A 24198-nucleotide genomic window follows, 5' to 3' on the forward strand; every position below is an offset into this window, starting at 1 on the left:
GCGTTACAACATTAAAACCGTAAGGCTACAAAAAAATTATGTACCAAATACTCGCACAGGGAACGCTATCGTTGAATTGTTTCTCCAATCCAATACATAAAAAAACAAAAACAAGATTCAGAGCATAATTCGATCACAAGATTGATCAATAGAACACATAGGTTTCCTCACTCTTTTTCGGTATTTCTTTTATGTCAATTTGGCTGCTACGTCACTCGTTTATGACATATACTTTTAATCTTTAATAATTAAGCTGAAAAGGTAAATTGTAATCGTAAAATAGATTTCTATTTGGAATGAGCACCTTTTTTTTTCCTCAATAGTATTTAAAGCACTTAATTTAGAAACTCTGAAAAATTTATTTACGTCACTCACTAAGTTACTGGCAACTCTGTGTCAATAAATTGAGAGTAATTGCAAGCGGCTTGTGTTTATCATGTATCGTTCATTTTTGAAGTGTAAATGAATTGAATAAACTTAGGTAAAAAGAGACAATCTTTATCGTGTTTAGTTATTCATCTAGGACAAAGATTCCCAATCCCGTATCCTCTTTGAATCTTAACGTATGATCTCAAACCTCTTCTACAATTATCACACATCTCTGTCTACAATATTTTGTTAATGTACTACATCACGCATGACTACTCATATGTACAATATCCCGACTGTGCCTTTGTAGAGAAATCATTTACAAAATCACCCCATTGAATCCTTCCGAGCATCCTCGAGGCGTGCGCTCCTTCTGGTTACAAACCCTTCATTTAGGGAGCAATAATTTCCCAACTTTTCTTTCTTGTTCTGATTTTGATTAATGCTTACGTAATATGTCTATCCCTTTTAGGCCAAACAAATCTTAGAAGCATTAATGTTTTGTATTTCATTTCCTTATTTGCGATTGAAAAACAGTCTCATCATCAAAACAACAGACAAGCAAAACCATTATGAGCTGAAGCAAAAAGGATTCTCAGATTCATTCTTGGATTGTGTATTTCAACAAATTTTAGATTGCTTTAAGTGCAAATGTGATCTTAAGCCAAAAAGGGTGTTTTTTTCAATAACTTTGTAGTTTTTGGGAATAACCACGATCCCTTTCAATTAAAATTGCCCCTGTTAATGGTAATTGTGATTAAATCTTAAAAGACGGGATAGCTTTCCAGACGAGATAATACCAAATAACTCCCTGGCACTTACAAAAGGGGTAGAAAGATACTTGTTTCTATCTTCAGAATATGTAAAAACCTGTTGGTTTTAATCATACAATGTCACTTTTAGGTTAAAACTTCACTTTTTTATTGTAACAGACAAAAATTTAGGAGCCGAAGCCAAATAGCCACTTTTTGGGTATAGTCGAATACCAGCAAATTAAGGACCTCCTAATGATTTAATAACAATGTAACTGACAAGTAATTTACATTAAAGAAATTAGAAATACAAAATACTTAAAAATACGTTCAGTATAAATACAAGGGTAGTTTGAGCTTCATGTTTTACTCAGTAAATCTATGGCAGCAGTTGACATTAGTGCATACGTAGTAAAGCCTCATTTCGTCTTCAGCTCTCCTTGAAATTGCCTAAAAGGATAAAATAAAATTTTAAGTGACTCTTGAAAAGTAGTTGGAAAAGAAAATTCGTGTTCAACGCCCAGGAATGAATTGCACAAACAAGATCATTCGTCTTTGTTATCCTTTAAAGTGTGGATACTTAAAATCCATTTTCATGTGTGCTTAGACATCCATTTTCTGGGCTCATCACTTCGGACCAATCAGGGCAGCTTATAAAACATTCTTCTTTTCAATTACAGTTGTTAGATAATGATTATACCTAGACATTGACGTCTAGCTAAGCATGCATATGAATTAAACCCAAGGAACCGAAATAATTTATTAAAAATCTAGTCTTACCAGAGACTTATTTCTCTTTCTTTTATATTTTTCAGTGGCTCTAGATGAAACCAGTAATCATTTTAAAGCTGTTATTACTAAATTATTACGAAATGTTTCAAGTTCACCAAAAACAGAGTAATCTATTATAATGGTCTTACAATGCAAAATATGCAATGCAATACATGCAAAATATCTGAATTCACAAATGTATTTAGTGTGGCAATTTATGCTCATCTTTAAATCGCTGACTGATATATACCTAACATTATGTTTCTTATGACATTACTTCTTATTTACTTACTTATTATTCTTATACTTACTTATTATTTACTTCTTATGACATTGCTTTATTTGCATACTGCTTATTTTACACCAGATAAATAAGTTGAAGTGATTAGTTCTATGTACAAGAACAGCTGCAGTACTGCGGTTAGGATAGGTAATGAGGTTAGTAGCTGGTTTTGTATTGAATCAGGAGTGGTTGCGCTTTATACCCGTGTTTACATGTATCATTTTGTTGGACTTTTTTTTAAGGAACAGGTCAACGGCTATGGGAGCGCAAGGAATCAAATGGGAAGATAAAACCCTACTAGACTAAGATTATACAAATGATTTGAGTATCCGCTAGATGAATGGTAGCCAAAGGAATGAAATTCCGAAAGTTTTGCAAATTCAGAGGACAAGAATAGGTTTGAAAGTTAATGTTAAGAAGAAAAGTCGTTTAGACTAGGAACCAAGTGAATAGCTTTACTTACCTGGGCATTTGTATTAGTAAAGATGGTTGGTGCAGTGAATATGTTATAGCTAAGGCACGTGGCGTTTTTTTTTTTTTTGCAGTTGAAAAAAGCTTAGAACTATAGAATGATAAGTCTAGGAATCAAGATTAGAATATTGGAGGCTACAGTGATGACAGGGGTCAAGTATGATTCTAAAACGTGGGCGCTTCGGAGGACACAAAAGGATTTGTGAGACAGTTTGCGGAGGAATTGTTTATGGATAACTATTGTTACCCATTTGACTGACAGGATTTCAAACAGTAAGCGGCACGAAAAATTTGACTCTATCCTGCTTTTTTGGGCTATAATGAGATAAAGGTTGAGATGGCTAGTGCATATTTTGCGTATGGAGGATGATAGTTTACCAAGGACCTGCCTTTTCGGCAATGCATCTAGGCCCAAACAAAAAAAAATCGTCCCAGAATTGGATTGAAAAAGGTCGTAAGAAGGGATTTTAAGGAAATTGGAAATCCTTAGGATAGTACAGAGGGAAGCTTTGAATAGATTGGGACGTAGGAGGAGCATAGACATGTGTTGGCCTCAGGCGGTTTGGTGCCGCATTGAGCTGATAATAGTAGTATAAATAGTATTAGCATGCTGCATTGAGTATCTAGATTTTTCTCTGGTCAAAATTCGTTTGCTTTTCTCTAACTACCTTCGTTTTCCTTGAAACCCTACATGGATGGGGAGCTTTTAAAGCAGGAATCATTGCAGCTTTGAGTATTGTTGTGTATTTACACCTTGCTGCCCACTTGCATCAGCTTGCAAAATTGGGAAAATGCTTCAAGGACAAAGAAGTTCTAAAAATATTAGAATATAACAATATTTGTTCAATAAGCAGAATTTCTTAATATTAGTATACAAGTTGACACCTTAAAATTATCTTAAAGATCACTTACTTGGAAAAAGACAGTTTCTCGATGACCACATTTCGGGCAGGAATGCTCTGAAGAACGTGGCAATGTTGGATCGGCTATTACGTCAGTCACGATTTGAGTAAGTTCACTGAGAAGAAATGAATACAGTGAGTGATTGGAAGAAGGATAAATTAGAATAGGCTACATGCTCGTTTCTAGAGCTTAGAATGGATTTGAAATCGTACTACTTTCACCCATCTTTGCAACAAAATGTGAATCTAAGGCTAGAGCAGTGTGGGGTATTTGTAATCTAAGATGTCTGGTATCTGAAAACCTTTCACTATAAATTTATCACTAGATAACTAGACAAAATACTAGGCTTGAGGTTTACGATTTCAGGCAGTCAGACACATCACAAGTCCTAGTAAATATACCCAGGTAATTTGAGGAACCTACGTTAACAAGACGTAAACTACCCCCCTCCCCTCCTTGATGAAAATATACTCGACCAGTCGCTAAAAAAAAATCAAAAAAAAAATCGGGATGTGAAATCAATTGCAATTTTTCAATTATTGAAAAATTTTGTAAGGGTTAGCAATGAAACCTTCCACAATGGACCCAGAAACTGGCTAATCATTTCAAATATCATCGAATAAAGACGCCCCCAGAAATTAAATCACTTACTACGACAACCAAGTGGCGAGAAATGTCAAAGCAATACCTAAAGTGGCTCCCATTGCTTTCATGGAGGCAGCACGCCGGCGATTAGACAAAAACCTAGCTGTTTACCACAAACTCCGATTTGGAGCCGCTTGGTGGGTTCAGAATATGTGGAAGACACTGGGATCAAGACTGGTTGTCAATCATCAAGCCATCACTAGCATATAGGTCCTCCTTGAGCCAAACATGTCCCCAGATCTTTAACGTCACGATGAACAAAGGGCTTCCAACGTGAAACTAGTCGTAAAAGTAGGTACAAATATATTGGGTAATTTACCGCAATTGTCCTGACCATCCAAAGTCATAATCCATGCCGGGAAGAATTTGTTGCTCTCCTAATATTCAGCTAATAGCGTCTCTACCTCTGAATATCTTGAAAACCGGATACGATGCTGAAAATGGATCAGGCCAATCGATCCAGCACACCCGGTAAATCCCAACTCATTGAAGCGTACTAAGGTGGGACGTATGTCTGACAAAATATATCCCATAAATCTAGTTAGGTTAGTTAGTGTAATTCTAGAGTTAGGTTTAAGAACAAACATTTGAGAGGGGAGAACCTACGAAAGAAGCTTTTTTAAAATTCAGATCTATCTCACATCGTCCTTATCCTCTACAATTAACATCAATAGGTTACCATGTTTGCATTTTCTGCATGTAAAACGGCTATATAGTGCTTGTTTTTCCTCTCGCATGCATAGAATCCCCATATAAAAGCGTCAGATATGAAATGTCGTATCTCTATAATTTGAGCATGACAAGCTAGTTTACACATATGATAGACCATCAAAGTTCTGTCAGAATAAAGTAACTCTTATTCAATTAAGAGTCTCACTGTACTTATATTCAAATGGCGAAGATCTTTGTAGCAACCTTTTTCCCAGAACCTTTTTTTTTATCATATTGAAGAAAAATTCTTCTAAACAAGTTCAAAAATAATCCGGAGAGTGGCATTAATTTCGAAGAAATCAGAAACAAACAAAGAATTTTCTCCAAGTTATTCATCCTCTCGTTTAAAAATTTTGCTTGATAATATTACTCAACATTAATGATGAACTAAACCAACAAAATTTCAACACAGATACAGCTGGGGTAACTTAAAACTGAGAAATAGAACAAAAATTTAATAACCAATCCTTCAAAACCAGGGCCCAATTCAGGCTATAAGAAAGCCATTGGGCTTGATTAGGCACCTACTTATTATCACTAACTTATTTTTATTCAATATTAATAATTGCGAGTGTGAGCATCTGTGGTTAAAATTAAACTGATTTTTACTGATTTCAAATGTCTAATCGATTTCAAATTTTAGAAACAAGCTCAGAACCGATGACAACAAAACATTATAAGGCATTTGCTACAAAACTAGTGAACACACTTGCTTGAGAATCACGCCTGATTATGCTATTTAAGTGAGGGAATTAAAAAGTTGACAAATACTCATTATTACTTTTATTTATAAATCTATGTTTAACTTTCAGAAATAAGGATTATGAGATGAAAACGTAAAAACAGGTAAAAGCTTTAGTAAAGACAGAGCACTTTGACAAAGAAAAAGCTTTTTTTAAATACTGATAAAAAACAAAATATTTCGACTTCACATACAGAAGCTACAATAAAAAAAGGGAAATAAATTGTTTAGAAGTTTAAAATTCTTGAGCAAAACATAAAAAGATGAAAACAAACAAACAGAGGAACGGTCTAAAAAAAGAAAACAAAGGGAATTCACATGTAAAAAAAAATAAAGTTGTTACTTTTAAAACAAATTTGGCATGACTTTTGGCATATTTGTTTAAATAGCAGCAGCTATAGTTCAGCTTAACATTTGTGAGTTTCTTTCGTTTTTTCTCATTCCGTTAAGCGTTTGTGTGTTTTTCTCATCTTTCTATAATGTGTTCTAGTATGGATCAATCTGTTTAGTGTATTTTCTGTTGATATAAGCTTCAGGATATGAATCCAAAATATTCAGACTTTTGTAAGTTTTTCATAAGAAAAATCTTCTATTATCTTAATTCACAGATTTACTCAGTATTATGTTTTTGCTTCATTTAACAGATTACATAAAAAACTAAAACTCCTGGCAAAACGAAGAGGGTTTGGTACTTTTTTAAAAGGAAAAATCTACTATTGATTTGCCTTTACTGTTCGACCCGTTGAAAAGCCAACAGAAGCACATCGACGGAGAAACTTGAATTATACAAACTCTGGTATTTATGTACCATTTATACAATGGAAAAACATCAATAGTTCGTTGGTACGTAACTAGGTGTTTGAGGACGTAGAACGTGCATTAGCCAAATTTAATGTTATTACATTTTCAAACATAAATCCAATTAGGAATGACCGAACTGGCTCTTAAAATAAGAATCCAGTACCTTAAAGCTACAATTTAAAAAATGACGTAATCTTTTAACTTATGAATGGCCTATTCTATAATTAATTTTATACTTTAAAAAGAGTCACTTACTCAACCTCGTGCATAATTTTGTTGACGTAAATGCAGTTGTTGTCAGCTGGCTGTCTGAAGTCACAATTACGGCACTATAATTAAATAAGAAAAAATGAGGTACCGCTACAAATAGACCAATGTGCCAATAAGTGTAAGCACATTATAGAGGAGAATGATATTTGGGCTCCAAGAAGTAAAAGGAGATTCCACTTTTAGTAGAACAGAAACTGCCAACTCATGCCCGAAAGATTCTTTTTAAGTAAGAGTAGAAAAAGAAAAGAAATATATTTGGGAGGAGGGGTATTACCTCTTCATGGCAAAGTTAATGAATATAAATAAATTTTGAATATGAAACAATTTGTAACGTTTTATATCAGTACGCCAAGTTGGATTTCAACCAGCAAAAATTTCTAGTGAACCTAGTTTTTCAAAAATGACTAAACCTTGTGTCATTCATACATAATAAAAAAAACACAAACAAAATTAACTTGGACAGGAGAAAGAGGAAACCCCGCATAGCTACGAGGTATGGTCTTGTTCCGAAAGATGGCTCTTTAGGCTAAAGTCTTTAGGTTCTTTAAAAATACTTTTCATTCAATTACAACAAAACTTGCAGGAGCAGCACTTCTTAAAGAATATTGACAAAAAGTCAGACTTTAGCGTAAAGAAACATGGCTGAGGAAGGGAAGCCTCCCTCATATATGGAATAGTTTCTGCTTGTTTCATGTTTTAATGTTGCTCCATATTTTCAATTGAATAAACTTGTCTCATTTGTTTTCTGACCGTTTTTCCAATCATGACAGGGTATCCCCCACTGTAAAATTTCCCCAGGGAAACTTTTCTCTCCACAGAAAATCCTCCCCAGCTAATTCCCTTCCAAAAAATCCGAATAGTTCCCAACAACAAATACTGTATGCAGACAATGTGTAAGTACTTGAAAAACAAATATCGTATAAAAACAATACTGTATGTGTAAGCACAGGCCTTTCCCCAGGGAGTGAGTAAGGAGGGGGACATGTCATCACAGAAGGCATAGTTATCTGACTTTTCAACTATTCTGAACCAGATGGCTATCTCAAAGGTTTGATTAGATGTTATTGGGGAAAAAGAAGTTTGGGCGGGGGCTAGATGCCTTCCAATCTTTTTGATCACTTAAGAAGGGCACTAGAGCTTTCATTTCCGTTCAAACGAGCCCTCTCTTGACATTTTAGGACTATTGGTTTGATACCATAAAACCCTTAAAAAAAATCAGACCAACGAACACGCATCCGTAACCTTTCTTCTGGTAAAAAAAAATATCTACATCTTTGTACATATAAGTTTGAAACATCCACAGCAGGGTTCTCTAATATGCTGATGGTGTGATTTTCATCAGCATTGCTTTGCTAGACTTTGGGGGGGAGGGAGGTATTCATCCTTTTTCGAAAATCAAGGCAATGTTTTCGGGTTCGTAGCTTTTGAGGGTTAACATTAAACTTAATGACTTTTTTATATCCTGAATCAACATAAAAAAGTCAATTCTTTTAGTGCATATATTAGTTATAAAAATTTTTAGGTTTCAGCAACTGTTGGGCCGAGTTGCACCTAACTTACCGTACGTTACCACGAACCATTCGACAGAGTTGACTGCAGATTCAAAACGTTGAAAAATCAAAAAAAATATCTGGTAATGGCCAATTTCCACAGTTTAAACTGTTACTGACAGTTTTCTTTTAGCTCATGAAAACAGAACTATCAATTCTCAAAAATTTACCACGAATTAATCTTTGAAACAAAGAATCATACATTATGAACGTCTTTAGTTTGTGTGGCCAAACTATTTAGAATTAACTTGGCGGTCTTGATATAACTTGCAGAACTTGGATAATAGACTCGAATGAACGAGAGAAAACTAAAGGCAGACACCGAATTTCCCAGATATCTCAGAAAAACCATTTAATTTCTTTCAGTTTGGGCCTCATATAGAGATATTCAGTTTTAATGAGACATCGTCAGAAAGTATATTTTTTTTTTTTTGTTCTATTGATCAGAGCTGAATTTTCAAATGTAAGTAACAAGAAACAGCAGTTTCTAAAAATTTTCTAGCCTACCTGGTCGACAAACATTAAGATTCAGTTCAAAGGAATTATCACTTGATTAATTTTGCTGCTTCGGAAGTTTTTTTGCTGTCACCCGCTCTGATTGACAGACAGGCAGAAAAAAGGGAAGTAACATTTCACTGTCTTATAGAAGCAGTTGGATCAAAGTTGGGTAAAAAAAGATTATATATGTTTTGTTTGGCATTTTATTTTTTTGTTATTAAGTAAGTCTTGTCAAGTGAAAGAATTCCGCACTCCAAATAACTGAATTAAATTATGCTCTTATGCTTTTTCCTCTCAGTCAAAGAGCAAAAAGGACCTCTGTATACCTTTCTTCAATAAAATCGACCTGATTTTATTTTCATTGAGAGCACAGAGCCTTTTTTCATTTCAAGACAATTTTTTAACACTAAAAAAAATTACTGAAATACACCCAAGGCCGTATCCAGGGGTGGGGGGCAATGTTTGTTCGACTCGTAAAACAGTAACCAAATGAATATAAACATGCGTTTTTTAAGTTTTTTTGTACAGCCCCAAAATAAATCATTTTCTAAAACCACCACCACCCCCCCGAAAAAATCCTTTCGTACCCCAATCCCTAAAAAAAAAAAAGATACCGGATACAGCCCAGGACACTAAGAAAAATCGTAAACCACTTACAGCATAGAGCAGACGTCGATTTTCATGGTCTTCTTTTGGATAAAGCATGTTATTACTAAAAAATAAACAAAAAAGGAAAAATAGTTATAATAATATTTATCAATACCGTTCTCCAAACATTTTATTTCATATACTGAAAACCAAACTGAAACTTTCGCATTCATTTTATAGAGATTAAAAAAAAGCCTGAAAACCATCAAAACCACTGGATCAAAACAAACAGTACATCATTAGATTTGTTATCACTGACAACCCTGTACAGAAGCCATACATTCCCTTGGCTTGAACAAAACACAAAATCATTTTTTAGCATAGTTAGCACTGATGTAACCTCTTTTTCCCCTTTTTTTTTATCACTCTTAGCCGGGCACTGAAACATCATAGAGAGCTTATCAAGGGCAAATTTTTAAAGAAATTGCTAAATCTAATACGCTTTGTACATTAACAAAACTATTTAAAAAATAATGCTATTTTTGACAAAAAACCGCATCTTCATGTGCAAGATGATGTATTTCATGTACCTTTTGGAAAGAGGTGATACAGCACATGTAATTCTCAAAAATCGATTTTCTGTCGCTGTATGTGAACGATTCTGCTGCATGACTCCCTTTAGTTTGTTCTTTGCTAGATTGGATGCACCCTGAATGAAACACTTCCCCATTTCCTAATTATAAATCCTAAGTATAAAAAATGGGCATACAAAACAATTTATAATGCTTGCCTCAAAGCTGTTGGAACCCTGGCATCCATGGAGGCATAGCTATTAGACCTTTCGACTACTTTGAACAAAATGACAATTTCAAAATTTTGATAAGTGTTGAGCAGAATGAGAACCTAAAAAGGGCAAGTAAGTGGGGGGGGGAGGCTGGTTGCCCTCCAATCTCTCTTCAACATCTTGCCAACATACCTTGAATCTTTCGACTTAATATCCTCAGCCGTTCCTTAGATATTCCTGATAAACCCTTTTCAAAACCAGCAAACATATAGCACATTTTGATTGCTTTCGGCATCCCTCTAAACATTCACCTTAATACACCTGTAAAAATTGGACATTAGTAAAACCTGTTTAAAAAATGACTTTCTCAAATTTTGAACAAAATGATTATCTCAAATTTTTTATCCAGTGCATTTGGGGAAAAAAGGCAGTAGGACAGGTCTAGTTTCCCTCCGATCATTTTTAACTCTTGAAAAACACACTAGAATTTTCAATTTCCAATCGAATGAGCCCCCTCCGAAGTTTATATGACCACCCTTCCATGTGAGGTGCTTCTGGTAAAAAAAAACTACAAATATTATCCTAATTTGTTTCAAAATAATTAATTTTGGTTTATTGGTCAAGGTTTGTCCTTTACTGGGTTGCAGCTACGGCTGCATCCACAATTAAACATTTTTATGGACTTCATCAAAAGAAACACAGCAAAGGCTTTTGGAGAATATAGAATCAAATGGGAAGGTAAAACTCTAATAGACTTAGATTTTGCAGATGATCTCAATGTCCTAGATAAAAACGTCAGCAAAAAAATGAGCTTTTGGAGGTTTTGTGAGTTCAGGGTGCAAGAATAGGTTTGAAAAATAATGATGAGGAGACTAAGTTGCATATACTAGGAATACATGAACTTAACAAGGCCATGTATGATAACAAAAATATCAATCTAGAAGACAGCTTTACTGACCCAAGTTTTACTATTTGTAATGATGGCAAATACAGTGACAACTTATAAAGTAGAATGTATAAGGCAATTTTTATTTTTTTTTATTTGAAAAGGAAAGTGGAAGAAAGTCTGCAAACCAAGACTAGAATATTGGAAGCTATGGTGGTGACAGTGACCAAGTATGGTTAAAAAATATGGAGACTTAAAAGGCAGAGAAAGATTAATTAAATACGTTCTGGAAGATTTTCTATAGATAGTTTTATATACCCATTTGATTGATAGTATGTAAAGCAACAAACTGTATAAAAGATACAGTTTGCCCATGTTCTAGGGCTGTAAAAACAGACATTTATCACAAGTTTTATGGATGAAAAAAGACAGATTGCAAAAGATAGTTGTTTTTGGCCATCCATCTGGGGCCAAACAAAAGCAGGTTGTTCCCAAATGGGGTGAGAGGACAACATAAGGAACTATTCAAAGGAAACTGGAACTTGATGGTAGGAGGTAAAGAGTGAAGCTTTGAATATATTGAGGTGGAACGAGTATGCACAGCTGCTCTGGCCTTGGGCAGCTTTGTGCTTCAGTGAGTTTTTATTATTAGTAGTAGCAATAGTAGTATTTTAATAGCTAATAGTTAAAAGGTGGACATTTAAAATCACTTCCATGAATGCCAGAATTTTTGTTTTGATGAAAAGAAAAGAATAAATATCAAAGAGGCATGAGGAGTGTCCAATTCATTTGTCATTATGTTTCAGGCGATTAAGCATTATTCATTGCATTATTTCTACCATTTTCAGTTCTCTTTTTGGTGTTGGAGCAAATAAAAAGAATATAATAATATTGTGGAGCAACATGTGGAGCCCATAGATTCTTCATCAAATACTCTTCGCATATATAGTCATTGCTGTCATCACAATTTTCACCATCCTAGCATGTCCAAAAGCACCAAACTCAACAAAGCACTGGAAATTCCCTTTCCCGACTCCCCCAAAGAGAGCAGATCTGGTCCAGTTACGTCAATAACGTATCTAGAACTTGTGCTTATTCTTCCCATCAAGTTTCATCCCGATTTCTCCACTCTAAGTGTTTTCCAAGATTTCTGGTTTCCAAGACTTCTGTTTCCCCCCTCCACTCCCCCCGGATGGTTGAATTGGGGAAGCGACTATTTCTATTTTAATCTGGTCTAGTCCATGATAAGCCTGCCAAATTTCATCGTCCTAGATTATCTGGAAGTGCCCAAACTAGCAAAACCAGGATAGACAGACAGACCAACAGACCAACAGAAATTGCGATTGCTAAAAAAAAAGGAAAGAGAAAGATTACATGTCTGGATATCAAGCAGTTTTATGTATTTCACAATAATTTGTTTTGTCATTAATTTTAGCATTGAAATAAAAAGCATCTATCATTAACAAGTCAGCTTTGCATTTGAATGAATGTTTTCACTTGGTAGTTTTATTCAAAACTCCTTTATTTCCACTTCCACCTCCTTTATTTCCACTTTCCACTTCAACAGACAGATTTTAAACACCAGTTTAAAGGTTTTTAATCATGGAGATTTCAATGTAGACCTTTTATAGTTTCAGGCCTTTACACTTCAGAAATGACATTAAAATTGCATTTTTGTCCCATAAGACATTTAAAATGCTATTGCCATAACAAAACTATAAAAACACATAATGTAAGCATAAGCTTTCAAATGACCTTAAACAGCTTTATATGATGTTATAGTGCCCTCTTAGTACTGGAGAAATACAACAGGAAAAGGGAGACTACACTAATGACAAGTTTTTCCTTAGATGAGGATTAATTTGAATGGGCTTGAGCTGGATGTTGGTGGTTCAGTTAAACAAGGACTCAGCTAACAGGGGGGTTGAGTTGCACAAAGTTTTGCTACATAGGTTTCAGTTTCAAGGGGGTTTAGCAGCATGAGGATTGAGTTGCATGTGGGCTCAGTTGTTCAAGGGTTCAGTTACACAAGAGTTGAGTTGCATGGCGGTTTTGTTACATGGGGGCTCAGTTGCACTTCAGGACAGATGCACAAGGGTTAAGTAACACAAGAGTTCATTTGCAATGAAGCCATAATATATATAAGGTTGAACAGAGCTTCTCAGACATTTATTTAGGTGTTAGGGTTGAGTGGCATGGGAGTTCAGCTAAAGGGAGCTCAGTTAAAGGGCAGTTGAGTCGCATGAAGGTTGAATTGTAAAAGAGTTCACTTAAATAGGAGGTAAGTTGCACTTGGGGACAGATGTATGAGGGTTCAGATGCACAGGTTTAGTTACACAAGAATTCAGTTGAAATGAAACCAGAGTAGATGTATAAGGTTGAGTACACCTTCCCAGACCTTTATTCAGACTGCATCTATGTTTATCATTGTTATTGTTACCTATGGGTTTTGCTAGAATCAACATTACAATAACAAAAAAGTAGTACTGCATGATTTCCCAGTAAACGCTCCTTCTAAATTTAATTTTGCTACTGTAAAAATGCACCCCATCCCCCTTGATGGTGCCAGACATAGCCCTAAATAGTACATTCATCCATGGTTTTTCATTGCTTAAGTTATCATGCATCTGTTCATCAGAAGGCATATGTATTTCTAACCCAATGAATGGCATCATGCCATTGTGAAATAAACAGAATAGACAAACAAATTCATTTTTTTTAAAGAAAGATAAAAATCACATTCCAAACTATTTGCATATTGTAAAGTAAATTTTTATTCTAATATGGCTTTTCAGGGTTTATACATAGTCTAGGGCTATATCTAGTCCTAAAAAGGAGGAGGGAGAGGATCAGGTGGACTACCAGAAGTGACAACAATATTTGAAAAAAAGTGCTTATTTGGAATCTATTGGCTCAACTCTTTTGTTATTATAGTGTTTTCTTAAAAAGAAGCAAGTAAATTTGGAATTCCTTCCATCATTTAGTTAAAAAGAATGTGAGCACACCACTAGATGTGTCTTTTTATACTCTTTCCAAATGCACTAATCACTTCCTTTGTAAGTTTCATTGTAAGTCCTTAACATTGCACATCATTCCCTATTAGAAAATTGTAACAAGAATTTCTGAAAATGATCATCCCATAGAAGAATCACAAAAACTTCCTTGTCTAATTCCTAAAGGTGCAATTACTTCACTTTACCCCCCCCCCCTCTCCTGATTGATAAATATGTAGTCTACTCAAAATATTCAGACTGTATTTTTCAATAGTGCAAGTCTTTTCTTCCTTTTTATTTTATCTAAAATGTTAATAAATCAACACAAAGAAAAGTAATGCTACTCTTAAAAATATTTGTGAATATTTATAGCAGGTTATACATCTATGCAGGAGGGGGAGGGTTACTGAAGCATTGTTAATATGAATAAGCATTTATAACTATTTAAAAGTAGTTTTCAGGAAGTCTGATAACAATATTCTGCTTGTACATAATAAAAGACATGATGTTACTGTAAGGGCTAAAAATAAAATATGAAAAGGAAGCAATTAATATATTTGGAAAGAGCGCAAAAAAGACAAAAAAGGTAGATTTTGAGTGTTTTCCAGAACATACTTTTTATGCTAATATTGAAAGCAATACTAATTACTTCCATCAAGAAGTTACTTTAAGGCTTTAAGGGTGACTGATTTCTGCCACTAAAAAGGGCCAAAAAATGTGGCTAGAAACAAATCATTTCTTTAAAATCAATTATTCAAAAATCATAGCTTCCAAAGGACTTGATTAATAACAATTTAACACAAAAAATAAATTCATACATCTTTTTTTAAGGACCAAATTTCACAAGGATGATAACATTTTCCATGAAAAGGTTCAGTATAACAGTAATTGAAAAACAGACACAACTAAACGCTCCTACATTCAATTGTTTCTAACATAGCTTTTTTTAGAAGGAAAGAGCATGGAACTTTACCTTCTTTGAAAATTATTCACAAGGCCCATTTTTGGATGGATTCAGTTTTATCTAGCTCTTCCCATGAAATGTCAAGGGAAAAGTGCTAGCAACATTACAATATCCAACAGAAAAAGTAGTTTTCGTTCATTTTTGTACAAGGAAATCAATATGTAATTTTTGCTTATAATTATGTTCATTAATTTGTCATATTGCTAGCAAGTGTTATTTAAGGTAATGTTGCCACAAAGTTTAGCTTGCAAAAAATGCACCCTTTTATGTAGACATTAAGAAATCCTCTGAAATCTTGGGAAAGAGATCTACAAGTTGTCAAGTTTATTGGACCAGATTCTAATAAATGAATGTCAAGGAATATTTTAGCTTAAAATAATTTATCTATATTGGAATGGTAGGTTTTAATGAATGTAAAACTCCTATACTTAGAATGTGCTGATGATTTAAGCATCTTAGATGAAAACTGAATGAGTTTTTAGAGGTTTTGCAAGTTCAGGGTGCAAGAATAGGCTGAAAATTTATGTTAAGAAGACTAAGTTGCAAGGAATATGAAAACGTGAAGGCACATACAAGATGTTGGGTAATGAGAAGATCAATCAAGTGGACAGCTTCATTTACCTAGGTAGCTTTATTAGAACTGAAGATATTAAAAGTAGAACAGCCAATACCCAGTGTTTTTTTCACAGTGGAAAAAAGTTTGGAGGAATAGGAGAATGAATCTTCAAACCATGATCAGAATATTGGATATTGGAAGCTATAATGATGACAGTGATCAATATACTTCTGAAGCATCAGAACTCCCAAAATAGAGGAGGAGTTGCTCAATGCTTTCTAGAGGATTTGTCTACAGACTGTTTTGCATACCCAGATGACTAAGGGTATCTCAAACAGTAAACTTTATCAAAAATGTTGATTACTCCCAATTCTTAGGTCTATAGCAAGAGAAAGGTTGAGATGGCTAGAACATATCCTGTAGATAACTGATGACAGATTGCCACAAAGATTGCCCTTCTCAGCCAACAGGCTTGGAAAAAACAAATAGCAGGTCATCCCAAAATGGGTTGGGATTATGTCACAAGGAAAGATTTAAAGGAAATGGGAACTTTTTGGGGAGAGCGTAAAGAGAGAAGCTTAAGTACTAGTGAGTTGTTAGTAATAGTGTGTTTTAATGGATTTTTGAAACCTTCAATTTTTGGGCTAATAGCACTATTTCTGGCCATTTCAACCTGATGACACAAATAGAACTTGATGTCATTCTCATAAGCTTTCCATAAAATGAGCAAACACCACAGTGAGAAATAAGTTCTTTCACAATAGAATTTTCAGCTCTTGGAACTCTCAGTGAGACTTAAGGGACCTCTACCAGTGTGGGTGCATTGAAGTTTCTGTAGCATACTATTTGGGGCACAAGACAAGTCAGCTCATTACCATCCCTGGAACTGGATTCATCCTATGATTAGCATGCGTAATTACAGGTAATAAAATAGAATTTATAGTGGAAGTAATTAGTATACTTAGAGAGAGCATAAAAACATACATTTAGTGATGTATTCCTTTCCTTTTACCTTTCACCTAGCTAATTCATGGGAAAATTTCATTACTTACAGATACATCAAGCGGTTTCTTTGTCCTCTATTTAACTAAGTATAGGAAAAACTTTAAATTACAGCAATAGTATCTGTTTTTATTTATATAAACAAAACAGCAAAAAGTGAAAAGCTTGTTGCAAAAGGAAGTATTTATCTGAATTTTAAAGTTTTTATTCTCTTACCTCAAACATTTGTAAAATACATTATTCAGTGTCCTGAAGTGGGAGAATGGATAGAGTTTAGCACACTAAAACATGGGTCACATTAATGTTACCATTGTTCAGAGGGAAACACTATACAATTATGAAAACTATATAAAAAATTCTAAAATAGCCTACTTACTCATTTCATTCCTTGAGATGTACTAAAAAGCTCCCTAGTAGTAGTTCTGGGGCTTGTAATCTGGGACAGGGGCAAGGTGTACCATAGAAGTATATAAAGCCATTGAAACTTACCCCTCTTATTTGACAAATATATAGCCCCAATTATATATATATATATATATATATATATATATATATATATATATATATATATATATATATATATATATATATATATATATATGGCATAAGTCTAGGATTCCAGCCAAGCATAAGGAAAAATATTGAGAAAATAGTTTGGTAAATTTTTTTGCAGTTCATATTATTGACTTACAAATAAAGTTAACATACCACTTGATGCCTTTTTTAGGTTCTTTATGAATGGTATAATCACTTCTATTACAAACTCAAATTTAAGCACTATTAGACCCAAGCTAATCAAACTAAAAATAATTTTGGAACTGAGAAAACATAGTATTATTTTGTTGAAATGACCAAAAATACATACTTTAATTGAAAATTCAGCATCAAAGAAGAGGAAAACAGTATAAATGGCAAGATAGAATTTATTTATCCGACTTAATCATGGAAAATCAGTAGCCTACTTTTGGATTACATAACATTGCAAAAATAGATTTATAATGAAACAATAAGTTTGAGACAAATGTTTTAAGCCTTTTTATGCCCCACATTTTGGTCATTTTCAAGAGCTCAAAAAGTACTTAAATTTGAATTTGTAATAGAAGCAATTATTATATTCATAAAGAAAATAAAAAAAGGTATCAAGTGGTAGGTTCACTTTATTGGTAAGTCAATGAAATGAACTGTAAAAAATTTATCAACAATTTTTACTTAATAATATTCAGAATTATTTCAGTTAAAAGATTATATCAGGAGAGAACCTTTATGTTCAATTCTTTCTGTGTATTTTCAGTTTTCTATCACATTTCTAAACATTTGTGTCTATTCTCTAAGTCTTGAAAATTGTTTGTGAGCCAACACACAAATGCCATCAAATCAAACCTAACTTAACCTAATTTATTACTATTTGTCTATTGATATCTTTTTGTGAGATGCAATTAGATGGCACTGTGGGTTTTCAATTAGCCTACATATAGCCTATAGAGTATGTTGAAACAGGAAAGTACTGTTGGATCCATGTTAATTTTCAGAATTTTGAAAAAAAATCCTACAACAATGAAAGAAGTTCTCCCCTTGCAAAATGTGTTAACTAAGATTACTGTACATAGGCTGTTATGAAGTAAGAATTGTTTCTTTACATGTTTCCTTATGTATGGCTGGAACCCTAAGCTTATACGATATAGCCTATGTGCAATGAGTTTCCTATAGGCCAACTCTTTTCTTCCTGCTGGTTGTTGCTGAAGTCTAGCTTGTTTGTTCTTAACCTATATTAGGCTAGTATAAAGAAAAAATTGGGCTGTAGAAATTCATTGAGCACATATAATTCAGGCTAATCTATTTATAGGCTCATCAGGGGAGGGGGTAAAGTTTTAGTGTGTCTTAAAAAATAAAATATTCTTGGCAAAGTATTTTAGAATTTTTAAAGTAGTTTTTAGAAGCTTCCTTTGGGGGAATGGGAATGATATACTGATATTAAAACACATTCTAAGATCCTGAAAATATTATCCACCAAGAAATACATCTCAAAAGTTTTCTACATTTAGCCTACAGAACATACTGATGCTAGGCCAAACTTTAAAAAAAAAAACAACCTACCATTCCGGGCAAAAGCGAATGCCAACAAAACCAGGTCCACGATTAGTTCCAGTATTCATCATAAAGAGTCTTCAAAGTTTTTTGTAGCCTAATTCTTCAATCACAAAATGTGTATTTGTAGCGAAAATACACTCGTCTCTCACCCTCTGCATGTTTTGAAATAGTTTGCCAAATCGTTTTGTTCCTAGCTACCAGCACGGTTGGTGTACCATTAATAAAATGTTAACACCATGTCCACTTTGGTCAAAGAACTATCTGTTTTGGCTGTGATTGAATTAGCATTATAAAGTGTACATTTTACTCCTCAGTGCTTGGTTAATATGTTTTAATGTCGACTTCGAAAAGCAAACAAGACGCACTTTTTGGTAGTGGTATCAATCCACTTTCCATTTTAAATTCCACTTACAAAATTTGTATAGGGATACATGAATTAACATTTAGTCCTTTCCCCTCTTTGAATAAAAAAAAGCATCTTCAGATAGTCAACGATCATTAACCTCTTTTGTAAAATAGCCCCTGGAAGTAAAAAATTTCCTCCAATCAGCAAACAAAGGGTTCTCACTAATAAATTCATTCATTCAAAAGATGGGTTGTGGGAAGTGTGGGTACTTGAGCTGCATGTCCCCAACAGTTTAAGACCTATCGGCTGACCAGTACCTATACGGCTCTTCCTAATCATTCCCACTCTTTTAACTCTATTAACGAACCACCACCTTTTCTATTATCATCTAAATGCTTTAGTGATCACTAATCAATTCGTCTCTTCTTTTTCATGTCTATATATGCCTTGAATATCTTTTTATCAATGAGCCAAGGCAGGTTCGAACTCAAGATTATTTTGTATTTGGTATTTCAGCCATTGAGCAGAGGCGCTTAAAGGAAATAGTCTCCTTACACAGTGATTGACAATCAAATAGGACATGCTGGCAGTGTTTCCACTTCTACCGATTTATCGATAGATCTATCGATTTTCGGACTTTTCTACCGAATAAATTTCAAGCCTACCGAAATACCGATTTTCTACCGATTTTTGGCGATATTTTGCCAATTTTTTTTTCTTTTTTATTGGACATAATAGGTGTGACTACGAACAGCACCATTCAACGAAATCCTGGAGCCACAACTTAGACCTGGTTCCTTCATTCCATTATGTGGCCTTCGCTCTTCAAATAAAACATCATGAATGGGAAACAGAAGAACCAACATTGTCTTTCCTCATTTCACTTAAAAATGGTGGAGTTTATCGATTTTTTTTCTTTTTCAACCATCTCAAATCAAATGAAAAGAGAGTAGTTAATTTAGTAACTAATTATATTAATTATTTGTTAATTATTAAAATGTTTGTAGTAAGTTACATGGCTTAGACTCGCTATTTCAGAGCTTGTAGAGCGTGACCCTAAGGTGTACCATAATGAAGTGATGAAGGTATACCTTGCAGTAAGAGAATTTTACAAGGGAGCAGTTCCACAGATCAAAACCAGGCTCGTATTTGATGATGATTTGAATGAGATGTCCTGTCTTATAGAGCCTTTAAATGCTGCTAAGCTCAATTCTTCTAGTTTTGCACCACTTCTAGTTAAGTATTTCCCTCCTACATGTCTTAGAGCTGCCATTGACTCGGAATGGTCTGAACAAAGCTCTGTTGATGTTCTAAAGGAACCAGTATCAGTATTAGTCGCCAGTAGAATATTGGAGATTCATTTTGTCCATTGTTACCCCAAGTGGCCGACCAAGGTTCGCAAATCTAAGGCACGTTATTTACTTTTTCTTTTCATTGCCTCTCTCGAATGATATTGCAGAACATCTTTTCAGTACTTTAAAAGAAGTTAAGACTGATAAACAAAATAGATTGTCGACGCTGACCTTATCTGCCATCTTGTGTCCCAAATGCGGGACGAAGAGGTTGATTATGCAGTCTTCATTGCTGATAGTTGATCATGAACTAGAGAAACGGCTAAAGGAAGTACAAGCATCTGCGACAGTTGAAGAGTGTATATGAGTGATCAAATTTAGTCTATAATAGCAAAAGGTTCTGTTTTTTGTTGCATTAGATATTTGAAACTCCCACAGTTCCTGAATTGTTGTTTGAAGACCAAACTGTGCTTTATTGATTTATTGTGATGAAAAGTACCTAATTAAGTAGATTAGAATTCAATTTACCGATAAGATCCTAGGCTAAGGCTTCAAAATGTTAGTGATGTATGTCTACGGTGGAAGATCAAAAGTTTCTTGTTTGAGTTGCATTGGATATTTGAAACTGCCTCTGTTCCTGAATTGTTGTTTGAAGACCAAAGTATGCTTTATTGGATTATTGTGATGAAAAGCACTGAATTCAGTAGATTAGAATTAAATCAACGTATTCTACTGATGCGATCCTAGGCTTGATTCCTTCGTTTGCAGATGCGTATCAGTTGCTTTAATCATTTTAACTAAATATTTGATTTGTTGTTTGAAGTTCAATTTTAAGTGCTTTACTATGATGAGCAGTACGTGATTAAGTAGGATAGAATTCCATCAATAATAATTGAGTATATTGAAAGTGCATTTCTTAAACCCTGTTCTCATGCGCGTCTAGCTCAGCATGTGTGTTTACGCGCGTGTCAGGCAATATATTCGTGTCTAAGCATATCTTGTTCCCACGTAGGCATAAAAACCAAATGCCAATTTATATCATGAAAAGAGAAATCACCAATGCAACAGCACCAACACAAAAAAAAAAAAAAAAAAAAAAAAAAAAAAAAAAAAAAAAAAAAAAAGACAGAAGGAGAAAAGGAAGACTGTTTTCCTAAATTAGTGATTAATATAGACCAGCACTTGAATGAGGCCTTAACCCTACTCATCCATACAATCACATAGTTCAAACAGCATAGCCATACACAATCAACCATAAAGAATAATCCATGGACAGGCAGTCATGTCGTCAATAAGTATAAGTCGTCATTTACCAAACAATAGAAAAAATAATACAGACAAATAATTCAGAGGCAAGAACCCAACACAAGGGCTCATCAGGAGAATACACTGGCCTATATAGGGTTTCGCCACTTTAAATTCTCTACCCATCACAGTGTTGTGGCTACCACAGAATATCCATGGCATCCCCGTGTCAGGTATCACCCCCAAAATACATGCCTATGAAAAAAAAAAACAGCAAATGTAAAACAACCAAGTAAAACCAAAACAAGCTTATCCTGTTAATATATCCCTCTTTTTAGCAACAATAGGTAAACTAAATATTATAAATTTTACCAAATCACAATTATTAACACATTGCAAAAAACCTGAATGAACTAAACAATTATAGAATTCATCTTTACCATGTGGCTAATTTTTAAAAAAATCCACTCAATTAGAAACACAATTCAAAATAAATGGCGCTGCGACAACATTTCTCGAACCTCCGAAATTAGTTGGAAATTTCTTTAAGTATTTCTAGATAATTCTTTTGAAATTTATTTAAAAGTTCGTTATAATGAAAACTAAATTTTTTAAATTGCCAAGTTAATTTATTTGCAGAAAAACCTCTTGATATCAATTTTTGGCTTAAGATTTTACATCTATTTTTAAAGAATGCGACAACTATAGGAGCATCAATATTGGGTTGATCCCGGCAAAGATTTTTCGACTATAATACTAGGAAGATTCAAAACTGCCCTTGATTCCAACTTGTGTGAAGAAAAGCATGGATTGCAGCCAAAACGAAGGTTTTTCGACCTGACCTGTGCTCTATGCACGATACTGGAGAAATTTAAATACTGAAAATAGCGCTTGTATATACTGTTTATGGAGACGGAAGGTGTGTTATAACATCTGATGGCAACGCGCGCTACTTCAAAGTCATAACCAGCCTCAAGCAAGGTGTTGTACTGTGACCTCTTCTCTTCGTCCTAGTTGTAGACTATATCCTTATACAAGGAAACGGACATAGAATCCGAAATACAGGAAAGCTTCTCCAGGACGTCTACGTCACCGACGATGTCCGGCTCATAGAAGACGACAACCAGAAGCTTCAGAAACTCCTAAACAAACTTGAGAAGAAAGCTGAACAGTTCAGATTACGCATCAACGTTCCAACGACTAAAGATATGTCAATTAGCAACTCACCCATAGGAATCCAACTAGAAGGCGAAGACATTAAACAGGTGACAGCTTCAAGCACTTCAAGCAGCATGAAGAGCACAGTAACTCACAGATGCTGACACACGGGCTGTCCCAGTGCAATTTTTGTCTGTTCTGAGATATTCAATGAAATCCCTAAAGTTAACTGTGGAACACAAAGATGCATTGCCGCCTTTGAGACAAAATTGTCTCCACCAGATGCAAAGGAACAGATGGAGAGACCAAGTCAGCAACAACAAGATTCGTACACACAGGTTAACCAGACATGACCTCCGTTTTGAGACAACGAACTTGGCAATGCCCGACATATCGTCCACATGCCAGATCACCGCACACCACAAGCAACTGGTAGGCATCCGTCACCGAAGAAGACCAAAGAACACGCTCCATAGGACGCACGAATGTAACAAAAGAGCACATTAGGTGAGTCTCATTCCGGAGTGGGAGGACACCTATGCAGCGTCCCACTAGAAGGAAGATTTGAGGTTATTCTCTGAGCCCTGTTTACCTATGGAGGCACTTGAGGAACTAGCAATTCGGCCTTTTTCAAAGTCAGAGCTTAGCCTTATCTGACAATCCGAAAGGAATCATCTTCCTAAGAAGAACTAGCCATTGTCAACCAATAAACAGCTCGAACATGTGTTTCTCGCTCTCCCCTTTGAATTTATGGGTTTAAAAATGTAATGTTTAACTTAACACCTTACAAGTTGCCAAAACCAATATACAAACTACATACGCTGGTGAACACATATCCAACACTCTGAGAGGTACCATATTGGTATACTAGCGATTTACAAGAACCACTGCAAATGCTGCATTTGCAACGACTGCAATATTTCTTAACCGTCGTTGTTACATGAGATCAAAAAACACCTCATTACTCTTATGCAGTTTTAAAGAAAACATTGCTTTAAATCGTCGTATGATCAATCGAAAGTCGATAGACCGTTGAAGAATGCTGTAATTCTAAATTGATCTGGGACTTCAGCAGAAAATTGAGCATTTTTGCAAACTTAACATGCACTTAGAGGGTTTGGGCATGTCTAGAAATTCCCTACCGATTTTTCTACCGATAGCGGGACGCCATCTACCGATTTTCTACCGAATTTTAGGTACGCCACACCGAATTCCAAAGCCTGCGAAGTGGAAACACTGCATGCTGGTTTCTTTCATCAGTTGAGAAGCAAACACGGCATAGAGGGGAATGATGTTACTTCTAATTAAACAACAAAATATGAGAAGAAGGGCTCCTTATTTCAAAAAGTAATATAGCACTGTATGTAGTCTAGTATGAAAGGGAGATTAAAAAATAAAGGTGAAGGATGCAGCACTAGGACCTTAGGGTCCGAACCGGCGGTGCTGATCTCCATCTCAAGGCCCTTCAGTCAAGAAGTGCAATGGGGTGATGAGGGCCAGCCTTCATGTTTACCTTCCCCTGATTTCTTC

The 24198-nt window shown here is 34.8% G+C and overlaps 1 protein-coding gene across 2 annotated transcripts; it reads right to left on the reverse strand.

The window, feature by feature from the left end:
- Positions 1-1393: 1393 nt before the first annotated feature.
- Positions 1394-18812, reverse strand: LOC136024798 (DNA-directed RNA polymerase II subunit RPB9-like). 2 transcript variants are annotated; one of them, XM_065700268.1, is made up of 6 exons: positions 18634-18781; positions 10331-10459; positions 9424-9478; positions 6704-6777; positions 3559-3664; positions 1394-1571 (listed from the first exon to the last, which is right to left on the reverse strand). In XM_065700268.1, the coding sequence occupies exons 3-6, from the start codon at positions 9469-9471 to the stop codon at positions 1488-1490; spliced, it is 312 nt and encodes a 103-aa protein (XP_065556340.1). In that variant the 5' UTR covers positions 9472-9478; positions 10331-10459; positions 18634-18781; the 3' UTR covers positions 1394-1487. The 2 variants fall into 2 exon arrangements, with proteins under 2 accessions (XP_065556340.1, XP_065556339.1); XM_065700267.1 differs by lacking the exon at positions 10331-10459 and having other exon boundaries at positions 18634-18812.
- Between the last annotated feature and the right edge of the window lie 5386 nt (positions 18813-24198).

Source organism: Artemia franciscana, chromosome 3, assembly GCF_032884065.1.
Source record: "Artemia franciscana chromosome 3, ASM3288406v1, whole genome shotgun sequence".
NCBI classification, from domain to species: domain Eukaryota; kingdom Metazoa; phylum Arthropoda; class Branchiopoda; order Anostraca; family Artemiidae; genus Artemia; species Artemia franciscana.

Excerpts from the sequence above, each read along its gene's own strand:
- LOC136024798 (XM_065700267.1), bottom strand. The coding sequence starts at position 18,695 with ATGATGAATACTGGAACTAATCGTGGACCTGGTTTTGTTGGCATTCGC. Across the intron at positions 9,479-18,633 it reads ATTCGCTTTTGCCCGGAATG|TAATAACATGCTTTATCCAA; the intron begins GTAGGTTGTTTT and ends TTTATTTTTTAG. Across the intron at positions 3,665-6,703 it reads AAAATTATGCACGAGGTTGA|TGAACTTACTCAAATCGTGA; the intron begins GTAAGTGACTCT and ends ATTTCTTCTCAG.